The following is a 13,340-nucleotide window of genomic DNA, read 5'->3' on the forward strand; positions in this document are numbered from 1 at the left end:
TGCTGTTGACTGAACATTTCAGTAATTGGCAGTGTCCCTGATATTGACAACCTTCTTTCACTTAAGTGCTGCTTATTTTTCTTCCCCTCAGTCCTCCTTAAGTGTGCAGTTGAGTCAGTGTGCTGAAAAAGCCAGCAGTGGCTGAAACCATGTGTGACTGCGCCGACTTGCAGTTAGGTAGGAGGAAAGGACTGTGTTTGGCTAGAATTGCAACAGATCATTAGCAAACAAGATTTTAATTATTGAAATGCTGAACAGCCACTTGGGCAACTGCCCACAATTGTCAACGGGCTGTGGAGTAAACTGGCCCCTAGTGATGAGGATGTATGTCTTGGCTGAGAATTACCACCAACACCGTAACACAGTGCAGTTGCAGCTGGGTTTGCTTGTAACTCCTCAGGGTTTGCAGGCTACAATGCCCCATATACCTTTGTTACTCGGTCTGTGCTGGTTACCTGGGGGACTTCAAGGATTCCTGTCCTGATGCTGCTTAGTTTATGAAATGTGATGAGATCAAAATTTACCATGCTTTATGTACAGCTTCTAATCTTTTGCTGTTCAAATAAGAATGCCATGTCCTTGCTAAAAGGAGGGAGTGACTTCCCTGAGAGGTGTCAGGAGGTTACTAACGTTCATCCAAAAGGACTACATGCCACAGATTTATTTACTTTTTAATATTACTGAATCATTTGGGGCTTTATGTGTCACATTTGCTGAACAAGGACTGGTGCTTCATTTCACATTTGCAATATCATGTTTAACCGCTTTAAAAAATTTTAATTCTTCTACCCAATTCAATTTGTAAATAAATGTTTCATTCTTTGGCAAAGGAAAGCTGGTTTGCATTGGAGCCATACCGAGCATTTTGCGCCTCTCTCCAGCTGCGATATGACCCAGTCACCTGCAGATCAGCTGCCTTGCATATACAGATTGCAGGTGGGTACTTTTTTGGCAGCAGAGGTATTTGGTGTTGTGTAGAACTTAGATCAGAGGGGCTAACAGGACCATGCATCTGGAGTTCATTCAGAGCAGCATTTGCAGACTGGGAGGTCTGTGGTCTGAGGATGCAGTGCCAAGTCCAGAAGCCAACTTTATTCACTTGATAACTGTTATGTTTCAAGAAAGATTACTGGCCCTTGGCCTTGATCAAAAGTTTTCAAGGTACAACCTGCAAAACTTTGTGATTGCTGTCTTTTGACCAAGGGCTATTTGTATTGGAGATTGATTTTGTTGTGAGGCTCCCTTCATAGGAAGTTCTGCATGACAAAAATGTAGGACTTGCGCCAAAGATCGTGGTGTAACTGAAATGTTTCAGAAATTAAACTGGTTGCATGACTGTGTACTGCTAAAGGGTTTGAGTCAGATTCTTAAAACATTTCATGTGTTCTCCTTCCTCAAATAAGTGTCATTTTTGAATGCTTTGAGCAAAGGGTCTTTCTACAGGTGAGCAAGTCTTTTGACAAGCTTCATTAATGTTGATTTGCATGATTTTCTCTTTAACATAATCCACTCTTTTTTCTTCTTGTTGTTTGTTTGGAACTTTTTTGTTGCTTGAATTAATGGGGTAATTAATTAGATTCATATTTTTATCCTGCTGGTCTTCTGAAACGCATATAGAGAAATAAGGCAAGGTGTGGTCTCTTCCAGTGCTGGAATAAATTGTTGAAGCAGCATGTGCTCACCTTCAGGGGGCAGCACAGGTTGGTAAAAGGTTCAGAGGTGCTTCTCTCTTCCTCAGCCTCCAGTGGAGGCTAAGAGATCGTGTCCCTCAGGTCTGCTCCATCTGACAGTGCCATCTAAAGGGCTACTAAAATGTTGGCAAAAAGTTAGTTTCAAAGCCATCCTGGCCGCTTTCCAAGCAAAGTGTTGTTTACCTTTTCCCTTTCTCCCTGTGGTAATTAGCAAGATACTACACTGAAGACAGAGTGGCTGCTCGCTGCTCTCTCCCTGCCACTGATGTGCATCTTTTATTTGCCCTCTAAAGAGAGTCATCTCCACTGTTTGAAGAACTGCATGCTCCATTAAAAGGTCTGTCTGGGCCAGATTCACTCGTAAACGGGTATTTCACCCCACACATTTCCTGTCCATTCAAAACACTGCCAAAGCGAAAACATCCATTTCCTCTCAGGATACACTCTCCATGTAGGACTGGCAATGTTGCTTTCAAGAGGCAGAAGCCAATCCTCAGTGAAACTGCTTCAAAAGCACAAGAAGAAAGAAATACATTTAAAACTCAAGAAGCATATTTCATTTTCTGGCTTTTGAGTCTCTGGGGCTTACCTTTTGAAGCTCACTCAAGGGCCAGAATGGTCTCTTCTTAAGAATCACATGCTGATGTAGTGGTGTATTTATTTATCTCATATCCCATGCTAGGGAAACATCTCGTACTGATACATGTAGTTTCATGCAATAGTAGCATACCAGTGTCAAAGATATGGGTAGCCAGACCATAAACATCAATTAAATAATACCCCCAATGAATTCCATTGCTATTTTCTAGAAAATTGTCTAATTAATACTGTTTCCATTACTTAGCTCGTATGACTCACAGATAAAAAGTTGGATGACACAGCTGGTAAGGAGTTGTCTAAGCTTTTATAGTAAATATTTATGTGAAACGATGACTTGTATTTTAGTTTTCTTGTCCTGTTTTCCATGTACAAAGTATTTAAACCTTCAGTTAACCTCTGGACTACATTTTTTTCCCTTTTCTGTGAGAATTTTTTCTCAGAGAGAAAATTTTTTGGCCAAAATAACTATCATTTTCCATGATATGGCTTAAAAATAAAAGTGATTATACAAGCTGGTTGTTTGAAGTTCTACACACCCTGAAGCTACAACATTTTCTGGCTGACATATGAATACAACTGAGTTGCCAGCAGCCGCTGTGCATGTTCAGCATGTTTCCAGACAGGCTGGTGCTCTCCAGGATTTTGACTGTGATTTTTGCCTTTTACTGTTAGGAAGTATTCAGGGATTGCGTAGGGCTCTTAATGAGCATAGATAAGAATATGCATTCAGCTGGTATCATAAGATGACATAACAGAATGAAAGGTTCACTACACTAAAACAAAGAAAAGCCAGGTTCTGATTTCAATTGCACCTCTTTATCTCCATAGGTTCAAGTGAACTGCACTGTGTTATTTCTATCTAATGAACCATATTTTAAAAAATCAAGACAAACATCAAGATTTGATCAGGTTTATGTACTTTGCCAGGATTTTGGTCATATATAGATAAGTAAAAGCATTTAACAGTAAAAGTATTACTGAACATGCTCTGAGTTATCTCTATAAATTTAGCTCTAGTATAAGGTGACGTAAAACCCAGAGATAACTGTCCTCCTTATCCACATTATGGTATTTACTTTGTAAGATAAGCAACTTACTCAAGATGTATGAATCAGAGAAAAAGCAGCTGAATGTTGGTGGTGGGTGGTGGTTTTTCTTGTTAAATTACCAAAATCAAAGGGCTTTCCTGAAGATTCTGTGTAAGCAGTAGTACAAAGTCTGGCTTACTCATCACAGCACAGTGAGCAAATATTGCTCAGAATTTGGGATTGTTTTATAGCCTGGTGTGCTTAGGAAGGGCCAAAATGGAGAGTGAAATCCAGCTAATCATCTATTACACTGGAAGAAACTCACATGTTGTCTTCTCAAACCAACAGCCTGTTGCAAATTGGTTTTGAACAGGGAAGTTCATGTTCACGTACTTACTGGTCCCCTCCTAGGAAGTTGAACTGCAGTCAGTCTGACTTTTTAATGTTGCAGTACCCTGGGTTAAGATAAACCAAAGATTTTACATGTAGAAAGTATTTTTTGTATCATGGGTGTGGATTTATGACTGCTGTGTAGCTAAGCTAAGCTTCTAATTCCTGAGATAAGCTGATTTTATATTGAGACTTCTGATGTGGCAGTCTCTCCTCTTGTATGTTGAATTTTTAACTCTCTAAAATTACGTTTTCTACCTTTTTCCTCAGTTAAAGTATCTCATACTGAAAATTACCATGTTTTGTACTCAGTGGGACCTGTATTCATTCAGTAGTTCTAGAAACAAAAATCTTTCTCGAGATAGTTGAAGCAGCATGTTATTTTTTAGAAATGTGAATACAGTTGGCCTGCCAGTTTTATCTGTGGGAGTCAGCCCTGGTCAGTCACTTTTTCTGGCAGCAGCACAGGAAAAACTCAGAAGTATTAAGGCAAAACACATTTTATTGTGGGACATGACTCATAGGAGAGGAATATTTACGAGTAGGCTTGCTGGGCTTTTCTAAATGGTTGCATGTGATTTTATTGAGATTCGTATCACTGCGATTTTATTTTGTGCATCCTGTCTGTAGAAAACCAAATCTATCTCAGTATAGTCATTCAGTTGCTGAACACTGAGACCAAAGCAATAAATATAGACATCAGTCTCCTCATAAAGCTATGCTCATTTGTACAATTATACAAGGTTTTATCTTTCTTCTAAGCTGGTAATTACTGCCCTAAATGCCTTCAGACATCATATATGTTGCATGCATTGACTGAGTTTAAGCAAATAAAGATAAGGGTGTAATTACAATGGAGTTTTTGAGCTTTGGATGTAATTACAATGGAGTTTTTGAGCTTTACTGGGGCAAAACCCATCTATAGCAGCAGCAGCTTTATTTGCTAAAATGTCGAAGATGAGGCCCAGAAACCCAGAACTAATGCAACATCAAACCATTCCAAATTTTTATATGGGTTCTGTGCTCGTATGTTTCTCATTTATTTGCAAATCATTGGGTTTTCAGAGATTTGGGGTTCAAAGCATTCAGTGCAGAAAGGGTTACATTCACATCTGCAGGCTGCAATATGCTCTGTCCTTCACAAACCTAGCAGAGCCTTTGCAACCCGAGGTATTGCATGCACATGGAAACACATTCCCTCGTGTGCAGACCAAGTGCTTGTGTCATTTCACACAAATGGTGGCTCTCCCTGTTCCCTGTGGGGGCAAGCAGCTGGGCCTACACTTACAGAGGAAGCTGATGGTTCATGGAATCATCTCTTCTCTTGAGTAATTTGGTTTTCAGTATTTTCACCTACTCTGAACAGGCCAAGGACTTCACACAGCTGGCCACACCTGCTGCACCTGTGGTTTTTTTGGAGCTAGCCTTCAGATAGACTGTATTTTTGTACTCTGAAATACTAAATTGCATGCAGAAATTTCCACTTTTAACATAAGTTTAAGAAAAATAGTTTTATTTGTTGGCTAAAGAAAAAAATTAATATACAGTTTGTAGTTAGAGAAATTAATGTGCCCCACTTAGAGCTGAGGTTGTACAGGTAAAAGTTACAGTACCCAAGATAAACATGGTACAAGCAAATAACCTCCAGAAATAAACACAGAACACTACAGCATGTAATTACATTGGCTCCCAGGCATAAGGCTGTGGTACAGTACAAGAGGTTTGTGTATAAAGAGGTAGTGGAAATCAGCTCAGTAAATGCTGAATCCTTGTACGTAAAGAGACACATCAGACATTTCTTGCAGGTTATACAGTTGTCCTCTGGGAAGCTGAAGGATCTTCTGAGGATGACACAGGCTCTGGGCAGAATCTAATGTCATATTGACAGCTTCTGAACTTGCAAAAAGGCACCTAAAACCTCTAATCCCTGACACATTTTCAATAACCAAAATGGCACTAGACTGTCAATTTTAAAATTCCACTTCAAACATGTTGTTACTCATTTCTTCTCCTCCTCATTCAAAAGTTGTGTTGCAAGTTTTCTGGCAAATGACTGGAAGGAGTTACGTTTGTTTAAATAGCTTAATCCATCCTCTATTAATAGATCTCTCTAAACAAATGTTATCTGACCTTCTATTTCATGACAGAACTGGGTAAACTCAGCTGTTCAGGACTTGCCTTCTGGTGCCTGAAAGTGTTTTATTATAGTATTTTTGTAAAGCAAGACTGTAGTAGAGGAATAGCTTTGCAAGAACAATACAGTACATATGCATAAGGAGTGACAGGATTATTAAGGAGTGACTGGATTATTACAACAGGGGCTGTTCACACAGCAAACCCCATGTGAGTGTGCTTTCCAGGTGATCCTGTGCTTCAAGAAACATGCTTTTCTTCCAAGAATATTTCCATTTCTACTCTAATTTCAAAAGATTTCTTCTGCCTACCTCAAGGTTTTCTTATTCATCTGAAGATTATGTCAATCTCAAGAAAGAAAAATAAATTATTCCTCAGTTTCTCTGGGATTGTTTTAAGGGGAAAGGCAAAACGTCAGTCAAAGTTACTAGTAACTCAAGACAGGAGAATTAGCTTCCTACATCAAAATCCAACCCATTCAAGAGCAAAACTTTCATTGACTACAGGAGGAACTCTCTGCAAATGCTAAATTATCTTTTATGGAGAAGCATATTTGCCAAAGAAAAGTATGCTTTGCGTTGGGTTGTGGCGAATAAAGAAAAGGAAAGGATGATCAGCATTGAAATCCTCTTCTATAACCATGCAGAGCATAGCAATGCCAGCAGTGGCAGCTGCAGCTTCAGTGCCTTCCTCATTCACTTCTACAGAAGCCTTGTGGACAACTTCAGAGAGAAAGAGGTCACGTGCCCCTGACATTCCCGACAAGTCAGCCTTGCCACCGTCAAATACATCCAACAAACCCATAGCAGCTAAATCTGATTTAAGGTCATAGCTTTCTTCCAGCATAAACTTTGGCAAATGCACATGAACATCAGTGGAGTACAGATGCTCTGGACACGTCCATTCCTGGAGCTTCTCTAAGGTAAGCTGCTTTTCCAGCTAGAATTAAAAAAGAGAGATAACATTACATATCACCAGTGCAAAAGTGTTTAATTTTCAGTAGCTTTCTGGAGCACTATACAACGGTAGAGCGACTATACAAAAATGACCAAACCCATATCTTTAACAGCTACATATAGATCAAACTAATACTACTAAAACTGAGTAGAGTCAGTGCAGTTTTTACTTTGCAGAATAACGCAGACATTTGCTTCTTGCTGCAATGTACAGATGGGAAGAACATGCACCGATAGCAACCCAGTCTTTCTGACTATTTAATCTAACTAAATGGAATTACCTAATTAAAAACACATGAACACAAGCTACAGAATCAGAACACAACTTCTCTTCCTGGTGCAGATGTGCACGTATTCTCTACTGCTGTGCTAGTAGAGAGTTGTCTAAAAATACACTCGATAGATATGGGGTTCTGAGAGCATGAGTTCATTAAGGCTTTAATTTTGAATGGCTGAACCTAAGAACACTGAACAACTGCATTAGCTTAGACAGGTCACCTTCTGCAGTCCAGTGGAGTCATCTTCAATGTCATCAGGTAACAGGATGATCATACTAAGTTCTCTTCCTTCGTAAGGCAACTCTAAAACACGAGTCTTCTCTTCAGGGATGTACCCAAAATTAAATTTATTTTTCTGATACATCATTTTCACTGTCTTTCTTTCATTCTGGATGGACAAAAGGTACCAAAAGTTCAGGAAATACACATTTAAAGAGCTGACAGGAAACAAGGAAGTTAAAACTGCATTTTTGCCAAAACTTTCCCTCCATAAGATGATTATAAAACTGCCTTTGTCAGACTCCTGACTGCCTGTTTAATAACAGTTTCTTCTGAAGATATAACGAGTTTGTATTATATTTGGTTCTCCTTTGGCTTCTATAGCACAGTCCTCACAGAAAATGAAACAATTTCTTCCAGTTTCAATACCTCTATATTGCTCTAGACCCCAAAATGATCACCTTAAGTTAAAAAGGATCAGCTCTGTTCAGCATAAAGCAGATGACTTCATACAGTATCTAGTAAAGCTGTTAACAGCAGAATATTGAACAAGAAAATGGGACTTAATCAAAATGTGCTATCATTTTAGTGCCACTTACCTAGTTCACAAACAGGCACAGTTCATAGCTGCTGAAAACCACTAACAAAACTCTGCTAGGCACAGGTGGGGTCCTAATCTATAGGTGAGAACTGTCTCTGATACTATTCCAGTGAAACAACAAATATCTTGCTGAATACAGAAAAACACTAAATTCCATTAAAAAACTGTTCTGGGTGAACTGAAAGTATTAATTAAAGACTTTGTATTTCTTAATTGCTTTGTCTGCAAACTAAGCTTCACTTTAGCACCTATATTAGGCACAGGTGGGGTCCTAATCTATAGGTGAGAACTGTCTCTGATACTATTCCAGTGAAACAACAAATATCTTGCTGAATACAGAAAAACACTAAATTCCATTAAAAAACTGTTCTGGGTGAACTGAAAGTATTAATTAAAGACTTTGTATTTCTTAATTGCTTTGTCTGCAAACTAAGCTTCACTTTAGCACCTATATTATTTGCCTTTTCTGTTAGATATATACTACCAAGACGTATCTGTATTACCTTATTTAACCGAAACGGCATGTCAGTGGTGTCAGCTTCCTTGAATTTCTCTGCCCAGTTCCCTTTGAAATAAATAGCATTCACCAGTACAAGCCTGGTCGTGTTATCAACTGAGCCTTCAGACAGTATATGGGGAATTTTACCTTCAGAGGCAGCAGGAAAAAAAAAGTCACAACAAAATCTTGTTTGGGGATTTTACCTTCAGAGGCAGCAGAAAAAAAAAAAGTCACAACAAAATCTTGTACTAAGTTCATGACATATAAAACATACATAGAGAAAATGATGCCATAGAAATGCTACAAACATAAAACTTTAGTCCATTCCTGTAACAATGTGTGTTTCAGTACCTGTCTCTCTACTTCACCACGCTTTAATAGTACACACTACCATAACTTTTGACATACAGTAATTTGATGAAAACATCATATTATTAGCTTAAATTGTCATATGTGACTCATCATATTCATCACAGAAGAACTAGAGAACACCCACATTAAGGATAACTGAATTTAGAAATATATACACAATATGGACCAGGACTGTCTAAAACAAATCCTCCAACTCATGAGTGTAACTCCATGTTTAGGTAAATCATCTTCACTCATAGCCTGAAACAATCAAAAATGCAAAACTCTCAGGACTTATGGAACTGTTTAAATGTCTTGCTTAGTTAATTTCTGGTTCTGTCAGTGCATCAAATGAATATCCCAGAGCAGAATTAAACTGTTCTAAAGACAGCAGAGAATAAAGCCTATTCCTGATCCCAAAGTATGAAACACTGCCAGTTACTTTATTAACCAAAATAGTTTACCTTCGGTTTTCTCCTTGACCCACTGGTTAATTTCTTTCCTGGCTTCATCATAAGCCCGAAGAAAATCAACTTCAGCCAAATCAGCTCCATATAATTTCTGTGTATTAGTCAAGAAATCCTAGATTTTGGAACGATAGGAACAGCTTTCATTTCATGCAGATAAGAAAACATCTCTTATCAGGTAGATGAAGTATACGCAAACAGATAGACACCTGCTCTGAGGTGGGGCTCTAACAGGAAGTTGCCTGGAGGGATTTTTTAGGTTGGCAGGCTTTATTCTCCCCTCAGAGTAAGCCTCATAGTACACCAGCCATGTACACAGCTGATGGTGTGCTTACTGCAGGTGTTGCAATATTTACCTGTCATTCTCTTGAAACAGGCTCAAGCACAGGTACGATAAAACAAAACTCTGAAATAGCTGAAGAGAGATAAAAATAGCAACCTGGGTGCACACCAAGTTATAATTCACTGACAAAGAGGCATGTTCTTAAGTCATATTGGGCATCCCCTCCCATATAAGTAACGTTTTTGAAAATATTTAACTAATGTGCTATTAGACCAATGAAAATCCTAAAAAGCTGATTGCAACAGACACAGAACAGGCTTCGTCCAAAAAACCTGGTTGCAGCAGAGTGAGATGTTAGGATAGTTACTGTAAATTAAAAACCTAGACAAGTGATTTTTCTCTTAAGTCCAAGAGCAGCAGATGTGAACAAGCAATGAAAATGTTTTGCTGTGTAACATCCTTTAGGTGAGATGCAATAGTTTTGCTTCATTAATACTCAAATAAGTACATTTTCCACCAGGTTCCACCACATGCCATCATGATGTGCCCCAACATACCGGCAAGAAGCTGTAGGACTTCTCTCCAAAGAGTCGGCTGGCAAGCCGTAAGAGATAGGGAGCATTGCTTCTGTTTATATCCGTTGTCAGAGCCTGAAATCTTGAATGAATATCTTCAACTTTGTCAAAATGAAGCGTCTGAAATAAAGAAGTGAACTAGCTGCTGTTAATACTGACTCAAAAGAACATATAGTGTATCTGTAGGGTGGGTCTGATCCAGCAGGTAGGTAGAAAAGGAAGAAAGAGAAAAGAGGAGGATGGGAGCTACTTAGAGACTTCTGTAAACCTCAAAGAATGAATCAAAGTGTTTCTTGGTGCTATGCTGTCTGTGCTCCTGGTTTATTCACAGTCATAGCTGAAGCTGTTGTTCACAACCCCAAGTCCTGTCTGCATGACATCTGTGTGCATCTCCTCCGTGGACCACTGGGCCTGTGAACTCAGACCCAGGTGGGGCGTGCACCTCCTCCGTGAACCACCGGGCCTGTGAACTCAGACCCAGGTGGGGAATTGAAAAGAGAGATGAAGCCATGGAGATACTTTGGCTTTCTTGGTTTCCCGTTTGGCCTCAAGAAAACTTGGAACACTTATCTTTTATGGTTTATGAAAATAGAACTGTTTCTATATATGAACCCCAGTATCATCTAAAAATCAAATGCATTACTGCAGTTTCTTCTTACCACTAACTGCCTTCCCAGGGGCAAGCTGGCTGGCCAAGGCTTATAGATATGACAGCAGAAATTGCCAGACCTCAATGATAGGGAAGGGCATTTCTTATGAAGCAGGAACATTCACATCAACTTAAACCATGCATTTCCCAATATGGAAGGCTGCTGTCATTGGATTCAAAGAAAAGCATTTACTTTCACTGAGTTTTCGTTCAGGCCTTGCTGCCCACCTTAGTGCAAACTGTGCTGTATAGACGAACGACTGAGCAAAAACATCATGGAGGCAATTCACAATAGTATGATCACAGAAAGAAAATTCTGTATGCCACAAACAGGCCTTGACAGTACCAATCACTGCCTCTTTAATGAGCACTGTGTTCATAAGTAAAGCATTATGGTATGGGAACATGCCCTATTGATGGTGACTGTGTTGAAACATATTTCCCCCCTGGTTCCTTCTGTGTGATTTCTGCTGTCAGTAGGTTCATCCTAGGTGGGGCTGCCTGTCTGATTACATGAAATATGTTCAAAGTCTGTTTGAACAAGTAGTGAGAATATGATTTTATTGTCTTACTCAGTAAGCACAGCACCACTCAACAGTATAAAACAGCTCCTCCCAAAGTCCAGAATACAAAGGTGACATTATTCATAGGCAAATACATGATGATGACTGCAATGAAAAGCCTCATACACCCTTTTACAGGGGTTAGCCTAGCAAAGGCAAAAAAATTAATAGTGACTGAGTCACTTCCACGCAGGAGATCTCATTTTTGCAATTTATAAGGTTTCTTTTAAACTATCCTACCTAAGCTAAGGCTTTGGTAAGGATAAGCACACAGGCTTAGCTCTTCCAAGGTATCCCAGTGTCTAGCTGTTACTAAGATACTGATACCTAAGTAGCATCACAATGTACCATCATAGTTGTTACACTTCAAATATAAAACTATATATTACTATTGTGTTTTTTTTACAAAATACACAGTATTATTAGCAATGAACATACCATTGGTGACCTTGGGTTATAAGGCAATAGTCTATCGAAATGCCTCATGAAAACTCAGAAGGCCTTGCTGCTGGAAATCCCAATCAATTACATTAATTAATCAGTCTTCTGAGCAGGTGACTGATTAATTAATGTAATTAGTTTCCTACCTCAAGAAGTAACAAATGAAATTAAATTAGAAACAAGGACCATAGAAAAAAATGAAAGAATGCTCTGGAGCAGCACAGGCAGATGGTAACTAACTGCAGAAAAGAGTCTGAGGAAGACTCAGTTTGCACCACAGAAATCTTGTTCTCAGTTCATCTTCCCTCCTCTACAATACAACCATTTTTAATGTAAATAAAATATAAAATGAAAGACAATTTTGTTTTCACTAACCTTCAGCACCTGGGCCTCTGTATTACCTCTGGCCCCCAAAAGGACCATGGCCAGAGCAGCAGAGACACTGACAGGAGAGAAGAAAACATTTCCTGTTGGGTTGGCCTCACTAAACCTTCTGAGCAGATCAAGTGCAAATCTGCTGTTGGCATTAGGCAGGTTCTCCATGGTTATAGCTGAAAAATAAAACAGTCTATAAGGACCCTGGGAATCACCCTTCAAGCACCTAACCTAACCTTGGTGTGCCTCTCAGACTGGATTAAACTGGTTGCATCAAGGTACAGAAACAGTAAGAATATCATTGTCAATGCATCTTTTTCTAAAAAAACCCAAACAAAACAGTTACATAGAAAAAGAGTAATTTTTTTTCTGTGTAAATTATATATCCCAACTTGCCTTACCATACTAACTTTAAGGACACTATTTAAAAAAATTCCATGCCCTCTAACTTGCAATTGAAAGCACATGTCCTGGGAGGAATTCCTTACCATACTAACTTTAAAGACACTATTTAAAAAATTTCCATGCCCTCTAACTTGAAATTGAAAGCACATGTCCTGGGAGGAATGCAAGTTGAAGTTCTTCAGCCTCACAGCCCAGCACACCCCACAGATCTCACTTCTGCAGCTTTCACCCCACTCCTCTACCCACATCCTGAACAAGAGGACACTTGCACTACCTGCTCAGGGACATTCAGACACCTTTCAGCAACCTGCTCATCTTCTTGGTACAAATACCATGTCCCTGAAAGGTGCCAAAATCCTGCCAAAGGCTTCGGTGCACATTAACCTTCTGCAGTGTAAAGCAACACTGTGTTCCCCAACCTGCACTGCCGAGAGCAAACGAGCTGCATCCAGGGACCAACACCCCGAGTGCCAGTGCACGGGCAGGGAGCCTGCGCTTCTGTTAGCTGCAGGTGACCTACCGGGCAGCAAAAGCAGAAGCGAAGTGCAGAGCAGAAAAAGCTTCAGGGCTGGCACTGCACGGCCAGAGCAGCGATTCATTTCGGGTAGATTCTCCCGGAGAGGCCCTCGGAGCAGGGTGAAAGGCACTGAGTCTGGCACAAACACCCACCCAAGGGCCAGTGGCAGTACCACTGGATACTGTACAACCTTCCCGCTCGCCCAGCTCCGACTCTGGCTGCGCTGTGTGCCTGCAGCCGCACTGTCGGATTTGCCTGTTGCTGTCCAGACCCAGCTGCGTGGAGGAGTTTGCACTAGAATTTAGGGCTTTCCTGCACA

General features: G+C 39.9%; 1 protein-coding gene across 1 annotated transcript; it reads right to left on the reverse strand.

Moving 5' to 3' along the window:
* Positions 1 to 6,379: 6,379 nt before the first annotated feature.
* SERPINB1 (serpin peptidase inhibitor, clade B (ovalbumin), member 1) lies at positions 6,380 to 12,272 on the reverse strand. The gene is made up of 6 exons (XM_009071018.1): positions 12,100 to 12,272; positions 10,054 to 10,191; positions 9,211 to 9,328; positions 8,400 to 8,542; positions 7,297 to 7,464; positions 6,380 to 6,781 (listed from the first exon to the last, which is right to left on the reverse strand). Exons 1-6 carry the CDS (start codon positions 12,265 to 12,267, stop codon positions 6,380 to 6,382), a joined length of 1,137 nt encoding a protein of 378 aa, XP_009069266.1. The 5' UTR covers positions 12,268 to 12,272.
* Between the last annotated feature and the right edge of the window lie 1,068 nt (positions 12,273 to 13,340).

This window comes from Acanthisitta chloris, unplaced genomic scaffold, assembly GCF_000695815.1.
Source record: "Acanthisitta chloris isolate BGI_N310 unplaced genomic scaffold, ASM69581v1 scaffold5860, whole genome shotgun sequence".
Lineage (NCBI taxonomy): Eukaryota > Metazoa > Chordata > Aves > Passeriformes > Acanthisittidae > Acanthisitta > Acanthisitta chloris.

What these genes read in the sequence shown, in the direction of transcription:
- SERPINB1 (XM_009071018.1), bottom strand. Translation starts at nt 12,267, where the DNA reads ATGGAGAACCTGCCTAATGCCAACAGCAGATTTGCACTTGATCTGCTC. An exon ending in AGTCCTACAGCTTCTTGCCG is followed by an intron (nt 9,329 to 10,053) that starts GTATGTTGGGGC and finishes TCCAAAATCTAG; the next exon opens with GATTTCTTGACTAATACACA. An exon ending in GGTCAAGGAGAAAACCGAAG is followed by an intron (nt 8,543 to 9,210) that starts GTAAACTATTTT and finishes CTGCCTCTGAAG; the next exon opens with GTAAAATTCCCCATATACTG.